This window comes from Babylonia areolata, chromosome 26 (assembly GCF_041734735.1).
Source record: "Babylonia areolata isolate BAREFJ2019XMU chromosome 26, ASM4173473v1, whole genome shotgun sequence".
Taxonomy (NCBI): domain Eukaryota; kingdom Metazoa; phylum Mollusca; class Gastropoda; order Neogastropoda; family Buccinidae; genus Babylonia; species Babylonia areolata.
In genome coordinates, this window is record NC_134901.1 from 30,239,334 (window position 1) to 30,264,418 (window position 25,085).

A 25,085-nucleotide genomic window follows, 5' to 3' on the forward strand; every position below is an offset into this window, starting at 1 on the left:
TCTATGCTGACAATTTCACTTTGCATTTATTGAAAAATAAAATATAACAATGAGTAGCCAGCAAACCAGACATATACACAATGCACACAATTATAATTACAGAATGATACCATTATATGCACTCATATGTTCATAAGCACACAATTATACATCATAAATGTTCTTCAGATCTTGCATTCTGATAACCCAACATGTAACATGTGCACTCTTGCAATCCTGCAAGCACATACACCGAGCATTTGTTCACTTTCACATACCCACTGCATTTCAAAAACCATCCTCTTCAACAATCGCACTCTGGTGACCTTCAGTTGATCCTTTCACACTTGTGATATGATTTGTTTCATCAGTAATTTAATTATTGTTCTGCCAAGCCAGTTGACAGTCTCAACAGTACAGACTGATTTCCTTTTTGCACAGTGGCTGGGATCTGACAGTGGTGCAAGGAACCCACTGAGTCTACACAAAGCAAAACTGATGGACCGACATCAACACTACCACACACAGCAGCCTTCAAGTGTATGTGTGTACATGTGTCAGTGAGAGTATGTTGTTTGAACAAGTGCATACATATTCCTCAAAAGTGTGCTGTTTGAATATGTGGCATTCTTGTTGACACAAACACATATTTCTAGCATGAAGTATATATGTGTGTGTATGTGATCAAGAAAAGTGAAACAAGGAACAGCACTGTTGTGTTCATACTCCATTCCAATGGATCCTTTGAGGACAGCTTCATACTTTTTAAAAACTGCTCATCACAATCAGCAGATTGAACTATTGTCAAAATGACTGGTAAGAATGAGAGTCCAGTGTGAAAAGGAAATTTTCTTCCTAAAATTACTTTTAAGTAACATACTTACCGTGACCCACTAGTGCAGACTCCGGCAGGGGTCTGATATTCCTGTCCTGTGCAAACTACTATCCGCCTATGTGGAGAAAATGAAAGTAGCTATGGCCGATAACCTCCCGGAAGTAGGTAACCTCCCCTTTGCCCCCCTGACTAGCACCCTCTTTTTAAGTTTGGGTAAAGAAAATGTCTGATGCATCAAATGAAAACCTACTGGAATAAAGAATGAATGGATGCTTGTTTAAAATGAAATGTCTTTGTCTGTGCATGGGTACATCAGGTGAAAACAGTGGTGATGCTGTATCACCAATGTTTACAGAGAACAGACTGACCTGATCTTCACAAGCAAAAATGCATTCCAAATACAGAGTGACACATGGACATTTGCAGTGATGCTCACACATGTATCCTTCATTCCCAACAGAACAAACTGGTCAACAGAATGGGTGTATGTGCATAATGACCAACTGAAGTAAGGGTACTGAGCATCTAGGAGACTGACCTACCAAAGTATGTGCATGTACAGAGCCACTGAACAGCCAATGTTTGAGCATGTGTGTAGAGGATGAGCCACTATATACATCCATGTACATCACACACAGCCAGTGATATCACACAGTGGTCAAACAAAACAAGAACAAGGAAACTGATCAAAGCATCAACATGTACATGGGCAACATGGAAACTGATCAAAGCATCAACATGTACATGGGCAACATGGAAACTGATCAAAGCATCAACATGTACTGGGCAAATAAACAGGTAATGATGAACACAGCATATTTATGATCAAAGCATGACAATGCACATGTAGATGAACATATAAATAGGTAATGATGAATATAGTACTTAAAAAACAACAACTGACCATTCAACGTTTGAGCATACATCATTACATGTACTTGGAGACTAACTGAAGTAGGAGAAGTAGAAGCACATACATCATGAGTGATCAAAAGTTCTCAGCCTCACCCTAAAAGCATCACAGAAGCAAAATGATTTGTACAATTCATCTTTCATCACTATTCCAAACTGAACACACTTGTTCCACTGTCATTCCTGACCACTGTGTAAGACACCATAGGGGCCAGTCAACATAATTTGGGGCATCCATCCCATGACAACCTGTTCATCCAAGATGTCTGTCTGTCTGTCAAAACGGGCTCTGAGCTTACACTCAGTGTATGTTGTGCAGTGTCTTGTGTGTTAGCTCTGGCACATTTAACATTGGCAATGTCTTCTTGTATGTTAGCTCTGGCACTTCTGGAATGACAAGACAACTGGCCATCTGCTGTGTTCATCCACCATTTTTGAAACTGTTCATTAGATTACCCCTCTTTTCATTGATTTCCTTCCTCTAAGTTTCCTGAGGTTTCTCTGTACATTGAACTTTAAAATAGGACATGAGTGCAATTTTGAATTTAGGTCCATTTGATGCTCTGAGGAAAACATTAAAAACGTTTCCTTTTTTTAAGCACTACTTCTTTAACTTAACATAGTTTAAAAATAAAAAGAAGGTTAGACGGTCCCATTGTCTTTTAGTTTTAAGGCCATTGGAGCCAGTGTTTCTTGGGCTTGGAATGGGATGGCTGGTGCCAATCCTCTCCTGCCATTTAAACCTTCCCCAACGAAATCAGGTACCCATTCACACATGGGTGGAGTGAAAAAAATCGAAGTAAAGTCCCATCCCCAAGGACACAACACCAGGCAAAAACTGGGAATCAAACCCTGACCACTGACACAATTCTTCCATGATGCCTCCCAAATAGTACCTGTGTGTCATTTGGGATTTATGTCTATTTGATGCTCTAAGGAAGAAACTGAGAACTCTTAAACATTTTCATAATTCACCTTCTACACAAAATTGAACAAACAGTATCAGAGTATGACACTCACACTGCATTACAGTATCAGAGTATGACACTCACACTGCATTCTACACTCAGTCTTATAAGCTTTGCAATAAAACTGCAAATCTATTGATCTGTCGTGCCCACACTCAAACTTTTCCACACCAAATAAAAACTAAATTAAAGGATAATACATGAATGCAAAAATAACAGATACAAAAACTTTGTATATAAAATGTACTTTGATTTTTTCAAGATTAAAACTAAGGCTGACAAAACAAAGTGACAATTAGTATGCTCAAGATTGAAAAGAATGCAGAAATTAAACATTAAAACTGTCACAGAATTGGTTACACATGCAAACAAACACTCTGGCCTCATTGCCCAGCACTTTTTTTTTTTTTTTTTTTTTGCATGTTGTGCCCCTTTTTGCAAGTCACACCCCATGTCTACCCCCCCCCCCCTTTTTTTTTAAATATATTTTTAAAATAATTAATATCCTTTAATATCTATGACATTTTTGTTGGATCATCATTCCAGAAAGTCCACTTATTCTGGTGAGCACAAGTATGAGCAGAAAGTTTCATGCTGCTGCACAATGGATTTGGATTTCTGTTCCCTTCATTGTGATGAAGGTTTTTGCTGAATGAAGAAACACTTGTATTCACGGAATAAACATTTTCATAAAGTATGTTTGATTACTACAAAAATTTCTCTTCAATGTGTTTGCCCATTTTAAAAGTACATCAACTCTGTGAAAAAAAAGTCAGCGACAAACATACTGACATTTTGAATGAAGGTGGGAACATGAGACTGTTGAACCAATTTGAGGACAAACATGACTGGCGAAACTAACTCCACTTCCACAGCATGAAAGTCTTCCATATCTAATCATTAACTTAAATCCAAGACATAGGACAAACAATCACATTTTACATAAAGAAAAGCTGAATGTGTTATATTCAGTCACTCTGCAGTGGCATATGAAAACAGAAAAGAGAGAGAGAACAGCCCATTTGAAAATGGCAGCCATAACCTTGTATCCAAAAAACACTAACAAAGAAAATCCACAACCCAAAAAAACCGCAAAGTGTTTCAAAGATAAAACTGGTTAGAAAGATACAATAATGTTTAATCATCCCAAAAGTTCAGTTTTCATAATAATTTCACTGTAAATCAAAGATACAGTGAGAGGAGACTCATCATTCATGTGTATTATCTGGCTGGTTTAAGTGCATGTGGTTCATGTATGCATGATGCAAAGTTTCTGAAGTGTTTATGCATGAGCATGCATTTGTGCTTCATAAGTCAACGATTGTGTGTATCTTCTACTTCTTCGTTCGTGGGCTGCAACTCCCATGTTCACTCATATGTACAAGAGTGGGCTTTTATGTGTATGACCGTTTTTGCCCCACCATGTAGCAGTCATACTCCGTTTTTGGAGGTGTGCATGCTGAACAAGTTCTTGTTTCCACAACCCGCCGAACGCTGACATGGATTACAGGATCTTTAATGTGCATATTTGATTTTCTGCTTGCTTATACACATGAAGAGGGTTCAGGCACAAGCAGGTCTGCACATGTTGACCTGGCAGATCAGAAAAATCTCCACCTTTTACCCACAAGGCACCGTTACCCAGATTTGACCCTCAGATTGAAAGTCCAACGCTTTTAACCACTTGGCTATTGCGCCCATCTGAATTTGTGTTTCATTTATAATTTCTATTCAATTTTATCCCTTTATGTGAATAGCTGGGAAATCTTTCAGTGACTGCACAACACGTTCAATTAAGACACATTCAGAAACACCAACATGCTGACAATTCCCCACATTCAGGCTTGTCTAAAACCATGGCAGCAACAGACAAAGATAAGTCTAGAACCCAGAGCTCCAGACGTTATTCGAACCCGCACTTCCTCAGAAGCAATGGTCACAGAACTTCACTAACTGCAGGACTATCACTCTCAGGAGGCAAAAGTCACACCACTTCACTAACTGCAGGACTATCACTCTCAGGAGGCAAAGGTCACACCACTTCACTAACTGCAGGACTATCACTCTCAGGAGGCAAAAGTCACACCACTTCACTAACTGCAGGACTATCACTCTCAGGAGGCAAAAGTCACACCACTTCACTAACTGCAGGACTATCACTCTCAGGAGGCAAAGGTCACACCACTTCACTAACTGCAGGACTATCACTCTCAGGAGGCAAAAGTCACACCACTTCACTAACTGCAGGACTATCACTCTCAGGAGGCAATGGTCACACCACTTCACTAACTGCAGGACTATCACTCTCAGGAGGCAAAGGTCACACCACTTCACTAACTGCAGGACTATCACTCTCAGGAGGCAAAAGTCACACCACTTCACTAACTGCAGGACTATCACTCTCAGGAGGCAAAAGTCACACCACTTCACTAACTGCAGGACTATCACTCTCAGGAGGCAATGGTCACACCACTTCACTAACTGCAGGACTATCACTCTCAGGAGGCAAAGGTCACACCACTTCACTAACTGCAGGACTATCACTCTCAGGAGGCAAAGGTCACACCACTTCACTAACTGCAGGACTATCACTCTCAGGAGGCAAAGGTCACACCACTTCACTAACTGCAGGACTATCACTCTCATTAGTCTCAAGAGGCCATGGTCACACTTCACTGACTGCAGGACTATCGCTCTCAAGTCAAAGAGACAAACTTCTCAGTCTCAGGACAGAACAGAACAAGACCCAGGATAGAATAGGACCCAACAAGACCCTGGGCAGAACAGAACAAGACCCAGGAATGAACAGGACCCAACAAGACCCCAAACAGAACAGACCAAGACCCAGAGCAGAACAGAACAAGACCCAGGACTGCACAGGACCCAGAGCAAAACAGAACAATAATTATAATAATAATAATAGTATGCCTATCCTTTCAGTGCCTGAATTATGATACCACTCCCTCATATCTTTCTGAGCTTATTAACCCGTACTTGCCAAACAGAACATTGAGATCTCTTGATTCCTCCCAGCTAACTGTTCCCCGATACTTCCTTAACTCCTGTGGAAAGAGGTCATTTTCTGTCTTCGGCCCAAAAACTTGGAATTCTCTGCCTATTGCTCTCAGACAAACAACTCATCTATCTGCCTTTAAAGCAAATCTTAAAACTTATCTCTTTAAAAAATACTTGCCATAACTCAAATAGTACTGTTGTCCCAGGCCCATGGCAATGTGAGTGTGTGTGATGGGAGAGTAGAGAGAATGGGGGTGGGTAGATGGATGGTGATGGTGTGGTTCGAAAGGGAGAATGACCTGATTTTTACACCTTTTACCTTTTCTACCCAAAATTTTATTTTACAAAATCTGTGGCATGCAGATTACAATTATGCTCCTTTTTACATGTATGTATTTTAAGTGAAAATTGCTGTCATCTCAACCATTTAATCATGTGTGTGTCTGTGTGAGTGTTGGAGTGTAACAGTTGTAGTATTGATAGTATGTTACTTTGTGAGTTTTATGCATTGTGTTTTTATAATATTAATGATTCTGTTTTATGTTTCTGCTACTTCTTATATGCTTTCTTGTTTCCCTTTAGGTATTGGATTGTAAAGCGCTTACAGCTTGCTTATGCTTGTATTATAGCGCTATATAAAAATAAAATATTATTATTATAGTGCTGAAACTTGTGCACAGACAAATCAAAGCGCTTTCACACCAGTCATTCACACGCATGCATAACTCTAAAACTGAAGACTGAAGAGAAGGAAAAGGCAGGGGAGGCTTGGGAAGAGGTGGGTTTTAAAACCAGACTTGAAAGAGCTGAGTGTGGAGACCTGACGACCCAGGACAGAACAGAACCTTGTGCACAAAACCCAGGACAGAAACACAAAGACTAACAGGAAGACTTTTGTGACAAGCTGAAGCATTCAGAAAAAAGAAAAAAGTAACCTGGCAACATTTGCTTAAAATAAGCCAGGTCATTTCCTAACGCTCATACAAAAAAATTTCTTCAGGTGAAGGAAACTGCCACCCAGTAGCCAATGGTGAAGAAGAAAAAAATCCAACACTCTAATGTCAAACCTGGCCATGTTTCACAATTCTTAAAAGCTTTCAGCCAAAGCAGGTATTGAGCTGTGAAGATCCTGTCATAATCATCTTTCTGCCACAGCAGGTATTAAGCTGTGAAGACCCTGTCATAATCTTTCAGCCAGTGCAGTGAATTACACCCAGAATCTTTTAGCCAAGCTTTATGTGTGAAACTGAGATGTTACAAAGATGCTGTGGAAAAGGTTGATCCCAAAACTGCTAAAAGTGCTATGCTCAACAGGTCCATACATGTGATAGTTAATTAGGAGAGTTGAACATTGTTCAGAAAAAAACACACCAACAAACAAACGTAAAAAAACACAACAAAACAAACCTGATTCACATAATATACAAAACAGTATTAGCATCCTGGCAGTCATGCTATTACTATCATTTGTAGAACAGTGTCATGTCCATGTGCAGGCAGCCATGCTAATACTATCATTTGTAGAATAGTGTCACGTCTGTGTACTGACAGGTGCACACGGCGGTGGTGTGTGATCCTCAGCATCAATGGCTGCAGCTGTAGGCCTATTACTGGTCCACTGGCTAGGCATCATAACAAGACCCACACAAAGATCATCTTGGGGTGAGTATGCTGTGTACAACTGTGACATTTCACCTGTTTTCACAACTGCTCCATGGGCCATTAACATAACTGACAAAACCGTCTGTTTTACAAGAGGGAAACTGTTTATTTTCACTTGTCTCTTGCTGGTGTGCACTGAATTTGAATGCATGCCAAAAACAATACCAGAGCACCAGTTATTAATATCCAGATGTCTTCAAAACCAGGTAGAAACATTATTCAACAGAAAACTTCCTGCAACGTTTACTGAGTGGCATTCACTTGTGTGCACTGACAGCACAGCTGTCAGCGTTCCAGTCCCCACTTCAGAACTAGTCAGAATTGGCATTGGGATGTTGTCAGCCAATAAATGTGTTACAGTGTGCAAGCTGTATGTCAGTCACACCACTTTCACCCTGTCCCCCTTCCCTCCCTTCAGCTCACCCCCCCCCCTCCCCTCCCCACTTGTCACTCCTCCCCCCCCTTCTTATCTCCCTCCCTGCTCCATCCAAAGTCCAGTCTTTGAGGTCACGCCAACACCGCGCCACCCTCCCTCCTTCCACCCTCCCTAGTCGGCCCTCTTTGGTCAACGACGCCGCATCACCCGCCCCAGCTATAGGAACACATGCAGTTATGTGATGTCTGCCACAATCCCAGTGCTGAAACAGGTGTCGGCGTGTTCGAAACATGCTAATGCTGGCATGTCCGAACATTCCAGTAAGGCGGTCTTGTCTTTCAAGTCATCCCCCATCTCCCTGTCACAAACACAGCTGCGGTAGATGGCGGGACTTTGGAATGAAGCCAGGGAGAATTTATGCAAAATCTATTCTCGACCAGGCTGTCATGATGCTCTGATGTATCTTCCTCATCCCCCCATCCCCTCCCACTTCCCTCACCCCTCTCCTTGTGACGTTCAATGTTAAACTTGACATCACAGTGTGTATACACAAGCAGGTTTTGTTGGCGAATCAGATCAAACCATGTTGAAAGAGGAAACCAACATAGGAATAGCGGATATGTCAATCAGTCTCTCAACTCTCAAGACCAGCCAAGATTGGTTACTTTTGTTCAACCAATTGGGGAGTGTTGTATATTAATACTGTTGGGAGGAAGGGTTTAAAAGTGAAATACACACCTAGTTCTCCCATTCCCCTTCATCCCTCTGAAGAGATTCTGGAAGTTTGGAAAGACCAGAGACGACACGGAGAGCAGATTCGCTTGGATTCAGGGCTGTGTGCTGTTCTATAGTAAAACACCTCATAAAAGCTAATCCATGTGGTCCTCTTTTGGTGTGAAGAGAGTGTGAACCTACCCTACCCCTACCATCTTCTTAGAAATGCTTTGACATGATAGGTATGTTGTCAGCCAATACATGCTTTAGAACTGGTCAGAACTCGCATTAGGATGTTGTCAGCCAATAAATGCTTTGACATAATGATAGGGATACTGTCAGCCAATAAATGCTTTAGAACTGGACAGAATTGGCACTGGGATGTTGTCAGCCAATAAATGCTTTGACATAATGATAGGGATACTGTCAGCCAATAAATGCTTTAGAACTGGACAGAATTGGCATTGGGATGTTGTCAGCAAATAAATGCTCTGACATAATGATAGGGATGCTGTCAGCAAATAAATGCTCTGACATAATGATAGGGATGTTGTCAGCCAATAAATGCTCTGACATAATGATAGGGATGTTGTCAGCCAATACATGCTTTGACATAATGATAGGGATGTTGTCAGCCAATACATGCTTTGACATAAACGATAGGGATGTTGTCAGCCAATACATGCTTTGACATAATGATAGGGATGTTGTCAGCCAATACATGCTTTGACATAAACGATAGGGATGTTGTCAGCCAATACATGCTTTAGAAGTGGACAGAATTGGCATAGGGATGTTGTCAGCCAATACATGCTAACTCTGTTATGTCCCCCTCTAAGAAAGGTTAAAAGAATTATGTAGCAGTCATGCACTTGATTACTCATCTAGCATAGATCTACAAACACAAATGTGTTATCTCTTGGAACCTCTGGATGCAGTACACTGTGTAGCACAGGATGTCTGCCTTACTAGCATCACAGCATCACAGTGCACACTGCCACATGGACAATGTTCCTCACACTCACACAAGCAGAACAAAAGCATAAGCAGCAGTGTACCAGACCAAACGTCAGAGACAGTTAAAATTTAAAATGCCCATCACTGGGTGTGCATGCAAATTGTAGAATCCTATGTGACAACATCATGTGACTGGCACAGTAACAAACCCACTAAACATAGAAAATAAAACAAAAAGAAACCAAACAAAACAGATCATGCTGTCAAAGGTTTTCTATAAAACATCAAAAGGCAATCAACTGACCCAAGCTGCCACAGAAAATGCACTGTGAAGTAGAGAAGTTGAGAGAGTGAAAGGTGATATCAGAAAACGCATGAACTGACCAATACCTTGCATGAGTGTATCAACTGAAAAAGTCTTATGTAAAGTTTCATGTAACTCTGCAATGATTGGTGGAAACAGCATTCACCCAATTACCTTTTCAGTGACACACTGAAAATATATATTAAGTATCTTGGCCATCCTTAATAAAGAACTACTCACACTTCACTTGAAGAAAAATCTTTAAATGTTTTCTTCATTTTTCAGCAAAATGTATTCACCAAAAGCGAGAGATTCAAATAAAGAATACACTCCCAGGTGTCAGAAGCACTGTGAACCTTCCAGTATAAGATATTCACATAGGCTGAATTCTTTTTTTGGGGTTAAAAAACAACAACAAAAAACTGTTTGGTCTCAAAGCAAATAAAACATAAACAAGTCACAATGTCAAAAAAACACAATCAGTTTGGTTACATCTGAAGGACACTGTCATTAAATTAATCAAGATTTATAACTGTTTAAATTAAAATATTTTTTAAGTGCGATGTACCAGTCACTTTTGTGCAGATTTTTAAAGTTCTAGTTTGTTCACCAATTCATGAGAAACTGCATATAATAAAAGTTTTAGCTTCAAATGAACTGATTTATGGTTCCACTATACAGTGGAATATACCGACCTTTGAACTAACTACATTATAACTTTTATCTTTAATCCAGTGGGGGTGGGTAGGGGCAAAATGTTTCAATTTCATACACTTCAACAGTCAAAGTGAAACACACATACATCAGTTTGCTTCTCGTGTAAGATATACACAGGTGTAACAATCTTGGATTACTGTATCTACAGATTTAAGTGGCTGGTCTATATTTCTTGCTCAAAACCATGAATCTTGAAGACAAAGTTTTATCCAGGTTAAATCTTTACCTGTCAAAAAAAAGAAAAGAAAAAAAAAAAGTGTTATGCAAGTCCTAAATGGTAAAAGTAAAACCTACTTGTAACTACACCTGATTCTTTTGAACCTGTCACTGTGACACTCTAATAATGTAACAAGTTATAAGCAAATGAATTTTGAAATATACATCATACTGGCAAATCATTCACCTGATGCTCTACGCACAGACACATTTACACACCTCAAATATCTTTATATGATTTTCACTGAATTATTATGTGTGTTTTTAAACAAGAAAAATATATATGTCAGCTTCCCTGAGATATTCCTTCTGAAATACTTCTGAATCTATCATCATCTGTCAAAACCCATACCATTCATAATCATGATGGAAATACTTCTGAATCCATCATCTGTCAAACCATTACCATTCATAATCATGACGGAAATACTTCTGAATCCATCATCTGTCAAAACCCATACCATTCATAATCATGATGGAAATACTTCTGAATCCATCATCATCTGTCAAAACCCATACCATTCATAATCATGATGGAAATACTTCTGAATCCATCATCTGTCAAACCATTACCATTCATAATCATGACGGAAATACTTCTGAATCCATCATCTGTCAAAACCCATACCATTCATAATCATGAATTCATGCAAAATTCCTAATACAATCTGATGCAGACAAACCATACAATTTTCTTTTTCTTTTACAAAATGTCCTTCTACATATTTCATAGTAAACTTTACTGGCACTTTTTTTTTTTTTTTTATACTGAGAGATACAATTAAGCGAACAAAACCCTCTCTCAATGTTTTGCTCATCCAAACAAAATTTCTTTTTACGTTTTCTATATGAGAAGACAGGTAACACAAACAAACCAGCAAACTAAATACTTTCTAAACATCAGCAACAACAACAACAAAAAATCTATCAGAGAAAGAGTCAGCACTGACATCCACTCTCATAATCACACATCAACCAACACACTTTTCACTCCACATGACACACATCGCAGAACAATGCTCTCTCACAGTATAAGACTACTAGAGATTGTATTTCTAGTAATCTTATGCATCTATCATTCTATGCAAACCCCATCTACTTCATGTACGTATTCATCCAATGATAAAACAGTTGCAACACATCAGTGATGCATAAAAAAATAACGAGAGATTATTTCATGTGTGCAAAATAGTATTCATTAAAATGCCTGTTTTTTCACAGAAAATGCAAATCTTGATCTGGTTAAAAGAAATCATCAGAAATTTATACCACACACAGGGCACTTGTGCATCTGCAATCTCTCACTTAAAACTCAACAACAATGCCAAACATACATACACGTAAACTAATAGGGAAAAAAAAGAATTTGTACTTAAATATGATCTTTCAACTGAACAGCATACCAATGAATTAAAAATGCATACATTCTCACAATCTGCATTTTTGACATAAACAATCTGCTGGGGTTGTTGAGTTTAGTTTATTTCAAGTGTTAGACTGAGTCACAAAGAATGTTAGTATTTCAAAATGTATTTCAAATTTTGAGCCAAGTCACAAATCATATTATTTTTTTCAAACTGTAGTTTAGTTGTGTTAATGTTCCATCAACATACACTTCACTCACCCATACACTGACACACACAACATACACTTCACTCACCCATACACTGACACACACAACATACACTTCACTCACCCATACACTGACACACACAACATACACTTCACTCACCTATACACTGACACACACAACATACACTTCACTCAAGCATACACTGACACACACACTTCACTCACCCTACGCTGACACACACAACATACACTTCACTCACCCACACACTGACACACACAACATACACTTCACTCACCCACACACTGACACACACAACATACACTTCACTCACCCTACGCTGACACACACAACATACACTTCACTCACCCATACACTGACACACACAACATACACTTCACTCACCTATACACTGACACACACACAACATACACTTCACTCACCCACACACTGACACACACAACATACACTTCACTCAAGCATACACTGACACACACACAACATACACTTCACTCACCCTACGCTGACACACACAACATACACTTCACTCACCCATACACTGACACACACAACATACACTTCGCTCACCCATACACTGACACAAACAACATATACTTCACTCACACATACACGGACACACACAAATGTTGAAACACCTGTCAAAAATTTTGGTTGACCTCATGCACTGCTACTGCCAAAAATGTTTAACGCAAGACTGATTTTGTAGTTGTAATGTTCATTACACTGTTCCAGTGATTCCTTACAGATAATCCCTGAAACAGGACTTTCTTCATTGCTGGTCAAATCATTGCTTAGAATCAAAGCTCAAGCCTCATTGGGTTTCGAAGCTTCCTTAATTTCAGCTGTTGAAAAAGAAAAGAAGAAATAATATGGCTGTCACTGAAAAAAAGTGAAATCCTGTCAATGTTATCCTTTCAAATGACACTGGCATGATTTAACAATGAACAAGAGTGATACTTACTTTTTTCATTTATTCATTTTTTTTAAACAATGAACAAGAAGTGATATTTGATATTTTTTACTGTGAAAAGTTGTATGTGAAGACTGAAGCAGACATTGTGCAAAGCACACAGTCATTAACACACATAAAGGACAGGGATGAAAGTCTTCAGCTTATGTTTATATCACAAGGGACAGTTTCACTTTCAATACAAATAAACAAATGATAACAGATCCACACACTCATTATTCAGTTATTTTCTCTGGGGTGGACAGAATGTATTTGTTCTTTAATGAGTGCAATGTCACAAATAAATCATTTTTTGAGCACTACAGAACCCAATACGCATCACTTTCTCAACTGTGAATGTGTGTGTACTCATATGTATGACACTTCTTTTTCTACAAGCACTCACTTCATAACCGTATGTGTGAACAAGCACATATAACAAAGCCAGTAAAACCACATGGTCATGATCCCATGTGGACAACATCCCAAAGCTGATGACGCACAGCAGAAAACACACAGCAGACGATACATGACAGACGACACACAGCAGAGAACATACATGATGCGGCAGACGATACAGGAGAGACGACACACAGCAGACAGGACCCATGGGATCCACTGTCTACATCCTGGTCGTAAAGCACAATGCTGACAGTCTGTCTATGGCTTGCACATAACATTTCAACATTACACACTGGAACACCGTGATTATCTTTCTACATCATGTCACTTTGTCAGTAAACCAAATCCCAAAAAGTGAAACTGATCAAGCCATGTGGCATTCCCTCTTTGTGGAAGTCCATGGGATAGTGTCTGAAGTTCTCATCATTCTTGTTGCTAGGTGGAGTCAAAGAATAATTACACATTGGTGAGAACAAAGTAAGAAATTTAAAAAAAAAGAAAAAAAAAAAAGGCTAAACATTTCAGAATTGTCTCCCTTTCCCCTGAATCACACACACACACACACACACTTCCTTTTCATGAAGCTCCAATCACTGGAATTATAAATGAATATGTTGTGAAAGCATGGAAAGATCTCCCTACTCACAAGAAGTGACCTTGAGAAACTCAATAAAACAAACAAAATCAAGAATGTTCTTATCGCAAATTTGGTTGTTGTTTTTTTAAGAATGAAACTACAGTGAGAAGCATGACAAGAATTAGATTCTCAATATGGCTCTCATCAGAGAAAGAGAGAGAAACAGAGATCAGTGAAGCAGAGAGAGATCATGTGCACTTATCATCAATCATTCACAACTGTTTTTTTTAAATGACAATCACTTCATAAGTCTGACCCAGTTCACTAGAATGACTCTGTCGATCTGCGTCCAGTCTCCTGTACGTTGAACCCACTACTTCCAGAGACAAAAAAAACAAAAAAACAATCCATAATGTCTGATGCTCCGAAGCTAGTCTCGCTGTCTCTCTGAAGATTGTATCCCTTGGACTTTTTTGTTGTGACTCAATCTGAGTTCTTACTTTGGAAAATCGCACACACAAATGAAAGCACTCTTTCAGACGTCAGTTCCTGTGTCAACACATTTCAACAGCAGAACATGGAGAGAGAGCAGAGCACTTGCATGCACATGAAACACATCTGTTCAGCAAGTAACAGTGTGCAGATGTTTCTGCCTTGGAGAGAAGGTGCGTCATGTCTGTCACAGATCCCGATGAGAAAATCAACAAACACATGGCTAGTGTGCTGCGACTGACAGCCACCACTCAGTGTTAAGCGTCACTGCACAACATGATCAGGTTTGACACAGCTGAGACACGCTGGCACACATCACCACGTTCACCAATTTTCAACTCATGATGAATATCAACACTCACATCTTTCCACTCATGATGAATATCAACACTCACATCTTTCAACTCATGATGAATGTCAACACTCACATCTTCCTTATGCAAATGGCCATGCACACCCACTCTCATCCTCACAAACACAGAAATGTGTACATGCAAATAACTACATGTGCACATAGCCATTCTCACACACACAAAAAGGCATACACGCTGACTGCCAAAGTGCCCACTCTGGGAGAGTGAAGGACGGTCACAGCCAGGTGAAGTCCCCATGGCTGGTCATGATGAGCTGTATCCTGACCAGACCATGACTCCAGTGCCGTCAATCCGCAGGGTGCTCAGGGCACGACCGGTTCTTCTCAAACCACTTGTCAATGCACCTGCACACACGCACACAACACATTTCCTTTTTCTTCCCTTTCTGCTCTGTCTTTCTCTGTAACAAATCCCTTCCAAAATATAATCCATTAAACTGACTTAGGGGAGGGGATGAAAATTAAAATGTCACCGTTTTTGTTTCAATGGTATATTTGCAGAACTTGCGTGTACATACACAAATCTAATCATAACACACACACACATCTATATCATGCTAAACTGATTTGATCTGAAACTGGTCACAAACGCCTAGGTTTTCATGCAAACTGTTGCACGTGTTCTTTGTGTGTGTATACATGAGCACATGTATGTGTGTGTGTTGGTCATATTCATTGTTATTGGTTGATAGTTCGCATATTTGTAGTACTGTCTTGGTGAGTACATATATGTATATTATATATGTATGTATGTATACATATATATATATAATTTATTTACAAATAGTTTTTTTTTTCGTGTATGTCTTACTAAACCTTACTAAACTGTTGTATGGCATCAGGCACTTTTTGTTGAAAGTGAGGCTCTTGTTGCCCACTGTATGGGGAGTTTGTGCCATGTAAGTACTATAAAGGAAATTTTCTATCTAAAATTACGTTTAAATAACATACTTACCGTGACCCAACTACTGCAGACTCCGGCAGGGGTCTGACATTCCTGCCTGTGCAAACTACTATCCGCCTATGCGGAGAAAACGAAACTACGGCCGATAACCTCCCGGAAGTAGGTAACCTCCCCTTTGTCCCGCTGGCTAGCGCCCTCTTTTGACGGCAATATGCCATCACCAGCGCAGCGAGCAGGGAGAACAGGAAGTGGGGAGGACGGGAGGGTCTTAAATTTGGGTCACGGTAAGTATGTTATTTAAACGTAATTTTAGATAGAAAATTTCCTTTTAAGTACACATACTTAACCGTGACCCAACTAGTGCAGAATAGTGCGACAAGGTGGAGGGCTCGCCTGTTCTACTGTCTGTGTGCTGTGATGGCCTGTTGTGCAACTACCACAGAAGCGATGCCTCTTGAGCCATCATCCGCAGGCGTGCGATGTCTCTCTGGTAGAAGTCGATGAGCCATCATCCCTAAAGCGATAGATGTCCCTCAAGTAGAATTCGAGGAAAGTAGAGTGTACTGTGTCACCTAAGGATATTGGTGTGGGCAAAGAAGACAGAGGTCCGCAGCTGTATTGTGGGGGAGGTCTGTGGACCACAGCTGTGCTGATAAATGTAGCGCAAAGAAAATCGGGTCGGTGGGTTGAATCCACACTTTACTGAGAGCTTTTCGAATCAAAGGAAGGGAAGGAAACACGTACCCTTATAGGGTTGTCTCATGTGAGCGCGGTTGAGTGTCAATGCAAGGAGGTGCACATGTGGTTTGATCTGATGATTCCACATCGGATGTGGGCCGATAGTGGAAGTGATTTTTGTTTTTGAAGGAAACTGTGGCACGAGACAGAGGTAGGTCGCCATGCTGGGCTTGCCTTAGGCATGACAGCCATATCTGTAGAGCTCCTCCATGCGAGCTGACAGGCAATGGGCGCTCCCCCCACCACTTTTTTTGTCATTGCCAAAAAATGACAGCACTGGTATGTTGCCTATGCATAGAATGGCAGACATTTGGCAACAAAAGATTTGATGTCCCTGGTGTCTCTGGGACAGGGTTGTGTAATTGCCCAGGTAGGTACCATCACGAAGGGGCTTACGGAAGGCTTGGTGGCTTCTCTACCTGAGTGTGGCATGTTGGAGCAACCTGCAGAAAGTCAATGCAGTCGGCAGTCAATGGCTGGGTTGGATCAGGCTGTGGAAGTGGATTTCATGTGCCCACAGGTCACTGAGTCTCATTCTGTGGTGGAATTCCAAATGGAAGAGGGTTTCCATGGGGAAAATTTTTTGCTGAAGGTTCTTTAGTGAGAAAGGGGACCAGATCCATGACAGGCCTCTCTGGCTGTGTGTGGTGCGCACTGAGTCTGGGATGGAGCGGGGCGGGGGCAGAGAGGTAAGTGGCTCAAGATGTGTTGTACTGGCTATTTACATCGAAGCACTGATCTGACATACGTTTCCAGTATGGCCAACTGCAAAGTGAGAGCTGTATTATCAGTGGTTTCTGAATTGCAATGGGAAATCATTTGCAGCTTAGCCTTTCATGAATGACTATGTCTCTCAGACTGGAAGTCAAATTGCACTGGGACTTAGTGCTGTAGCCTTGGGCCTAACTAGCCATTGGGATCCGTCCCAATGATGAGTCCTAAGGCCCTCTTGATCGAGGGACCGGGGATGCAACTTGGGCAAAACACTCTCTACTAGAAATTGTATAATCGAATTCCAGCCCGAATAGTAGGCCATAGGGACAGCAGTTGCCTCCTCTGCTGTTCTGATGGTGACTGTCGTACACGACTGATTATCATATATTGTTCCTAGGAGGACACCAATCAGCATGTGTAAATCAGGAAACAGCTGCTGTGTGCTTGAGGGATGGTGTCCACCATGCAGGTTATGCTGAAACGCAAGGAAGCCGGAAGAGTTGACGGGGTCTTGTGGTGCAACCGTGTGTCTGAAAGACATGGTGCTTGCTTCCGAAGTGACAACAAAGTCATCCTCTGACAGGCCCTTGACTGAAGGCTGGGGCTCCATGATGGGATAGCCTGCCTAGGCTAGAAACCCCTGGAAGTGTCTCATTGGAAAGACAGTGCTTGAGAAGGAATGCCCATCTGTAACCGCAGCAGTGGTTGTGTGTTGAGGCTGAAAGGATCGGGCAGGGAAGACCAAGTGCAGAAAGTGCTTTCAAACGCCAATTGTTTGAGACGCTGATGCTGGATCTCTGTTCAAGCAAGGTGATAGGGTGAACTGATGTGCTTGAATGCGGCATCTGCCGTGCTGGTATGAGTGGGCAGAAAGGTACACCCCTGTGGCTAATGGACAGATGGTTGTGCTTTGTGAGACGCATCCGTCCTCATCAGTAAGCCTTTCTCCCAAATGTAGAGGAAAACAATTATGACCCAGGCCTTCTGCTACTAGAGAGGAGTGGAAGAGATGGGCTTAGGGTGATTGTCTCCTGCCCAGTGGGCAATTTTTTGGGTCCGCTAAAATTTGGGAGGCAAAGATTGACACCCCTTCATGGGAAGGCTGGCTAGGATGTAGGGCCCGTGTGGAGCTGTTGTCACAACCACTGTGGTGCAAACCAATGGTTGTTGTAGGCAAGGGGGGGAAGAAGGGATGCCTTAAAAACTGGGAAGGAATGAAGGGCATGTGTGTTCGGAGTGACACCTCTAAGTTGAACTGCCTCATCCCTCCTTGTGCCAAGTTGGGGCATCTCCAGCCCTATGGTTGATTGTTGCAGGCAAATGAGTTGGGTTGCCTTGTCCCTCCTTGCACCAAGAGAGGGCATCCTTAGTCTTGTGGGTGGGAAGGGGGTTTGTGGGTCCCTAAGGACCAGCCACTACTAAAATGTGAAGGAGCATACATTCAGGCGTGAATGAGGCAGTTTTGTCTGTGAGTGCAGTCGTCCTCCGAAAGCAAGGTAGGGATGAATTTATGAAAATGAATACATACATGTGCAAAGGGATTATAAACTTCCATCAACTCAAGTAATGATGTCAGAAATATGCCAATGACAAGAGATTGAAACACAAGAAATAAGTGGCTGTATAAGCATACGTGTAGCGTGCACAGATATAGCCAAGTAAATGGGTAAGTGTGCATAATCAGTAATGGGAACGAATCTGTGTATGCACCTAAATACGAGATGTACATACACATATGGATAAAGTGCAAGTACGTAGGCGCAGAGAGTTCAGGGCATTGTGAACAGAAGGCTGCAAATGCAAGTGTGCCTATATTGCTATGTAGGGAATCTCAATGAATAGATGTCAATGAATAGAGATAGAAATATAATTGTACATGTTAATATGAAAGTTGTCTGAACCTATCCCATAAGCGCACACTCATGTGTATACTGAGGGATAAGTATACATCTATAAGTGAAAGCAGAAATGTGTATAAATGTAGCAAGATATCTCATAGATATATATGTATATGTGTGTGTATATATATATATATATATATATATATATATATATATATGTTTGTTTGTTTGTTTTTGTTTTTTGTTTTGTTTGTTTTTTTGTGTATATATATAGAGCTGCTGAGTGGCAGGATTGAGTTATCAAGAGGCACTCCAAAGTGGAATTGCCAATATTAGTCTGGGTAACAGTGGAGATATGCAGTGGAGCAGAAAAAACTGGCACTGCTGAAGTTCAATGGGCTGTGCACGCATCTGCTCTGTGCGCAAGGGGTGGAGCAGGCGCTAGGTGTGGCACCAGTGCATAATTGTAAATAATAAGTTCACAATGGGTTGCTGGTTGTTTGGTTGAGCAGCTTGCTGAGATGCCATTAGTGGATGGGAAACAGCAGCAACCGGCGGTGTGGCAGATGGGGTCATCACCGCAAAGCTTGAAGTGACCGTGCACGCACCTGCACTGTTGGCGAGGGGCCGAGCCGGTAAAGAGAGGTAACTGCGGCTGTCACCGGCAAGGGTGCTGAAGCAGGAGTTGTCTCCCTTGGATTGGAAAATCGGACAAGGGGAGGGTGCACACGCATGGGCAAGCGTGTCCCCTAGTGGTCCACCTTCCTCCCTACACCTGGGGAGGGCATCCCTAAGTGCCTCGGTCGCCATAGAATCCGAGACGGAACAGGCATGCCATGTGGGGGGCGCGTGAGCCAATGTCACAGCCACCGCCACGGACGCATCGCACATAGGGCCCAGTCTAGCGTGCGGATCCAAAGCCAGTGTATGGTGTTGTTTTCCAAAGGGGATATAGCACATTCCATTGTTGACATGGGAAAAGTGATAGAGGAGATCAACTCGGGTGTCCTGCAGGGCCGAGAAACGCGGATCGCGTCGAGTTCGTTCGCGAATTGAAAAGGAAAGCATCAATGACACCACTGACCTGAGTATGGGGTAACGTACCCCTAGAAGTCGCCTGAGAGGGTGCAGGAGGTGGTGGAGGTCTGGAGTCGACCGGAGGAAGCGAAGGAAGTGGGGGAGGCGTTGGGTTGGCGTTGTTGAGAGGGCCAGAAATAGAGGGCCCAGAGTGTCCACGAATCGATTTCGATCGCGCCTTAATTTTAGCCCGATATCCCAATCGAACCATATAATTATGTGACCTGGTTCGAGACAAAATTTGACAAAAAACGAGAACGCCAGAGAATCGACAGACAGACAGAAAATACGAAAAAACTTCGCCGTATGGAGAGCACAGGAACAGGAGTCATAATGGCTGCCAGAAAAAGAGGGCACTAGCCAGCGGGACAAAGGGGAGGTTACCTACTTCCGGGAGGTTATCGGCCGTAGTTTCGTTTTCTCCGCATAGGCAGATAGTAGTTTGCACAGGCAGGAATGTCGACCCCTGCCGGAGTCTGCACTATTTGGGTCACGGTTAAGTATGTGTAATTAAAACATTAATATTACTATTATCATCCTAGTGCAATGCAACAAGCTGCACTGACAAAGTGTAAAAATCGGTCAACGACAAACAAGCGGAAGTAAAAGCACAACAGGAAAATTCCCATCCATCATGAAGAGCCTTTCAACTGTGCACTTGATAGGGTTACCCAACACCCACCATAAAGTGCCTTTCACTTTCAGATGTATCCTTGACTGGGTAATCCAACCTATGTAAAATAAAGCAGTCACTGTGACCCACATAAACTGTCAGTCAGTCAAGTGATGTGAAGTAGAAGAAGCTGGCTCACCCTTTGTGGTAGATACAGAGACAGGGGAGGCGAGCGATGGTGTCTCCCTTCACAAGATCATCAAAACAGATCACACACTCTCCCTTGTCATCCGACAGCACGTCTTCTGCACAAACACATTCCAAACCATTTGTATAGTCGCTTCTTGGCACTGCAAACATGTGTAACAACAAATCATTCACAAATATCTAAAACAAACAAGGTAAGATTACATGTTTCAATCGCTTTTTCATATATATTTTACCCATCTGCACAAATACCATATGCTCACAACTACAAAATGTTGAACAAAAACCAATGTAATCACAGCTATAGTAGAAGAGCAGTTATGGATTTTAAACAAAAATCTTAAGTTGATGGCTGACCTGGGTGCGTGCGTGCGTGCGTGTGTGTGTGTGTGTGTGTGTGTGTATGTGTGTGTGTGACGTTTTTCTTTTTGACAGGGACTGGCAACAACAAAATAATGACACGCTGACAAACATGTATCGGAAGGGCTTCAAATTGATGGCACACCCCTACCACTCACATGTAATGTCCTCTGTGGCATATGCCTCAGTTTTTCTGGCCAGTGGGGCCAGATGTATTTTGCAGCATATTTAAGCGATTTGATTGGCCCGTGACCTTTGCTTTTTGGCTCCTCAATTTCAGGTGCCTATGGTCATGTGTCCCTTGGTTTTCCCCACCAATGTGACACTGCATATAAAGTAAACTTTTTTTTATTTTTATTTTTTATTTTTTTTTTTTAATGCTTTCACTTTCCCACTCATGTGCGCAGCAAAATCTCACTCACACAGACAACTCAACTTGGGTCAATGCAAATGACTCACAAACACTGTTTAAATATGGAGTATTCAAATCAAAGCCCCTCATTTGTGTTTACACACTTTTTTTCAACCTAAAATCTGAAATTGATGTAACTGCATAGCCAAGTGGTGTTTGTAGTGAAGCTGTGCACAGAGTAGTGTACATACCATTGTAGCTGATCCTAGGCTTGGTCAAACACATAACTAGATGGCACTCCACATCATCGGCTGGAATAGACTTGGAACAAACTGGACACTTGATGCCTGCCACAAACACCACATTTATCAACAGCTGTTGTTCAGCTGTAAATCTATTGATTCAACACTACTTTACTATCAACATAAACACTGCATGTGTAGTATCTCTTGGGCCTGGTTGACAATGACATTGAAAATGAAATATACCATGGAAACAAGTGAAGGAAAGTGTGGAGTACAACTCTGCCATATATATAAGTGTTCAATCATGCTCTCCCATGTAACACTAACAGGTGAAAAACTGACACAGAGCATATCATTATTAGTTCCTGTGGTTTTATGTGTCAGTGGTTAGTATGTGTGCACACACACAAGGGTGCACAGAGACTGAGACAGTCATACTCACACTGACCAACAAATGTCAGTGTGAAGAACAGAACAACTAAACAAGAGTCTAAAAGTTTGGATACAAACAAAAGTGATAATTACCATGAACTGAGATTGCTCACCTCTTGAATAACTAGTTAACTGCTATTGTTAGGGGTACAACTTATGATACAATGATAATATCAGTCCTATTAATGCATACTGACATAAGGTAACAAGAGTCATTGACCACTGTAGACGCACGTCGATTACTGTACTAGTATAGTATTTGTAGATGTAGTCAGTAATGTACAATGTCCTAAGACTGGTTAAAATAACCTTTTACACAAAACGTTCTTTTCAGGACCAAAATCACTGTCTCAATCAACAGGGTTTTTTTTTCTTCCAATACCTCCTGAGATTAGTGAGAAGTAAAAATTGCCTTGTCTGTATATTGTTGTTGTTTTTTTCCAATGAAGAAAGTAATTTAAGTGCTATAAAAAGTTAAACTCAACATAACTGTTGAGAGAAAGTGAAAAATAATGCCTGCTGTGACGCACAGAGTTGTGTAAAAAAGCACAACTTGGTTGGTGCCCTGATTCTGCAGGGTAAAATTACCTTCTTTTTTTTCTTAGTATCCCAAAATACCATGACTCGCTTCAGTGTCAATTTTCATAGACAGTTGAGACAACATTACCATAATTAGATATTCTGTCCCATTTCAATGTTTTTCTATTCTATTCCAGTGAATCACTTATTTGATAGGGATATTTTCCAAATCTGATACTGATTCAGTTGCTAAACTAATTAACAGCCATCTTCATGATCTTGTGAGGGCACAGATCATTGAGTCTGTCCATCAGATCATTCAATCTCTGTCAATCAGATTCACACAGATGCTCTTTTTGTTTGTGCACAACCCAACCGCTTGAAGTTCAACCAGAAGTTCAACCAAACACATGGTAGGACGCATTGACAAGTGTTGGTTTGTGTATGTGTGTCATTTTGCACTGTTTTGTGACCACACACTTGATATTGACGAGTGAATGACATATCACAAGTGATTTCTCCCACACCTGCATTACAAAATGCATTAAAATTACCATAATTATTGTTTAAACATGTCTCAGCTTTTAGTGACTAAAATGAGACATTACCCATACAATAAGTGAATAACTGACTTGTACGACATTTGAGGCCCTGTTAAAAGGCCTGTTCATCGTTCTGTGGATGTTAATCATATACTTTGCAGCATGCGTGGCTGGCGTATGGAGCAACAGTTATAGTCAATATGTATGGGGCAATAGTAATAGTCAAAAACCACCTAATAACAATTTGGTGAGTACAAAGTGGGCAGATCTTTCCAGTGGCAATCGAGTCGATTTTTAAAAGAGCTGATGGAAGGTGCAGTTACAACATTGTTGGGCAAACTGTTCCAGAGGGAAACCCTATTGAAAAAAAAATTCCTCTAATGTTGAGCCTGTGTCTGTTTTTCTGGAGCTTCAGACTGTGCCCTCGTAGATCTCTTCCCCAAGTAAGCTAAAATTTGTCGCTGACTTTAAAACATGTTTGAAAATCTTATCAATGAATGGAAAAATCGTGAAAGTACGTATGATAAATTATGATGAATGTGTTTCCAATAACTTTTGCATATGGATGACTACCTTTACATATATATAAAGTAAATGAATGTGACATGGAAAACTAGATTATTTCATGCCACTATCAACAGACTCCGGAATCAGTAATCATCTCAAGTAATCCAGGCCGAACATGTGTGCTCATAGTCCACGTGGTAACACTGACACTGAGCGGCTTTACTGTTACCAAAGCTCGCACAAAGACCGGACACACCAACATCCATACATATTACAATTCTACCACTAGTCGGTCTAGTAAGAACGTAAACAAAGCAGTATCTCGGACAAAGAGTGCGCGCCCGATCACTGGTGGTCTTCCCATGACTGGCACGAGTGTCAAAACTCCTGAACTGGTATCTCATTCTACTGTAACAAAATTAAAGACAATAAAAATTCACTGAAGACATTTTTCACCATGTAAAGAACACAGTACTTGATCAGATTACAACAAAAAGTCCAACAGAAACTGCTGACTTATTTACCCTGCAGAGCGAACAGATGCACTGGGAGCGAGTGTGTGAAAGCTCTCCCAAACACGCTATCGTCTGGCGTGCTTGAATCTGAATCTGGCGAATTACTTCTGTTGGCACCTGTACTTGCTGGTGGTATTGACAATGCAGCCGAATGTCCCGGTGACTGAAAACTGCCCAGGCTCCTGGCTCTTGCTCGGGCACCACCATTTGCGCCTGAAGCTCCATTTCTTGCGACAGCAATCCCTTCAGCTGCGCCACTGGGGCCAGGGCTGCTGCCTGAATAAGTCCTCAGTCGAGGTGGATTCTGCGAACTCAGTTTCATACCCATGATTTCTGCCTAGATGAATCACTGCAGCGGCGAAAGGTAGCCGCTCGGCTGAGAGCACTGTTTAAATCGCGTTGTGTTGTCGATATTTATGGGACCACGACTTTTCTTTGTGGAGAGTCCGCCATCTTACCTTCCTTGTTTGCGTCAAGGAA

At 41.3% G+C, this 25,085-nt stretch overlaps 1 protein-coding gene across 1 annotated transcript; it reads right to left on the bottom strand.

The window, feature by feature from the left end:
- Positions 1-7: 7 nt before the first annotated feature.
- LOC143300376 (E3 ubiquitin-protein ligase znrf2-like) lies at positions 8-25,068 on the bottom strand. Its single transcript, XM_076613992.1, has 4 exons — positions 24,615-25,068; positions 22,097-22,192; positions 21,126-21,231; positions 8-15,384 (listed from the first exon to the last, which is right to left on the bottom strand). The coding sequence occupies exons 1-4, from the start codon at positions 24,931-24,933 to the stop codon at positions 15,327-15,329; spliced, it is 579 nt and encodes a 192-aa protein (XP_076470107.1). The 5' UTR covers positions 24,934-25,068; the 3' UTR covers positions 8-15,326.
- Between the last annotated feature and the right edge of the window lie 17 nt (positions 25,069-25,085).

Coding starts and splice junctions, on each gene's coding strand:
- LOC143300376 (XM_076613992.1), bottom strand. CDS start 24,933: ATGGGTATGAAACTGAGTTCGCAGAATCCACCTCGACTGAGGACTTAT. Junction 22,193..24,614: donor GCATCTGTTCGCTCTGCAGG/GTAAATAAGTCA, acceptor TGTTTGTGGCAG/GCATCAAGTGTCCAGTTTGT. Junction 21,232..22,096: donor GCCTAGGATCAGCTACAATG/GTATGTACACTA, acceptor GTGTTTGTGCAG/AAGACGTGCTGTCGGATGAC.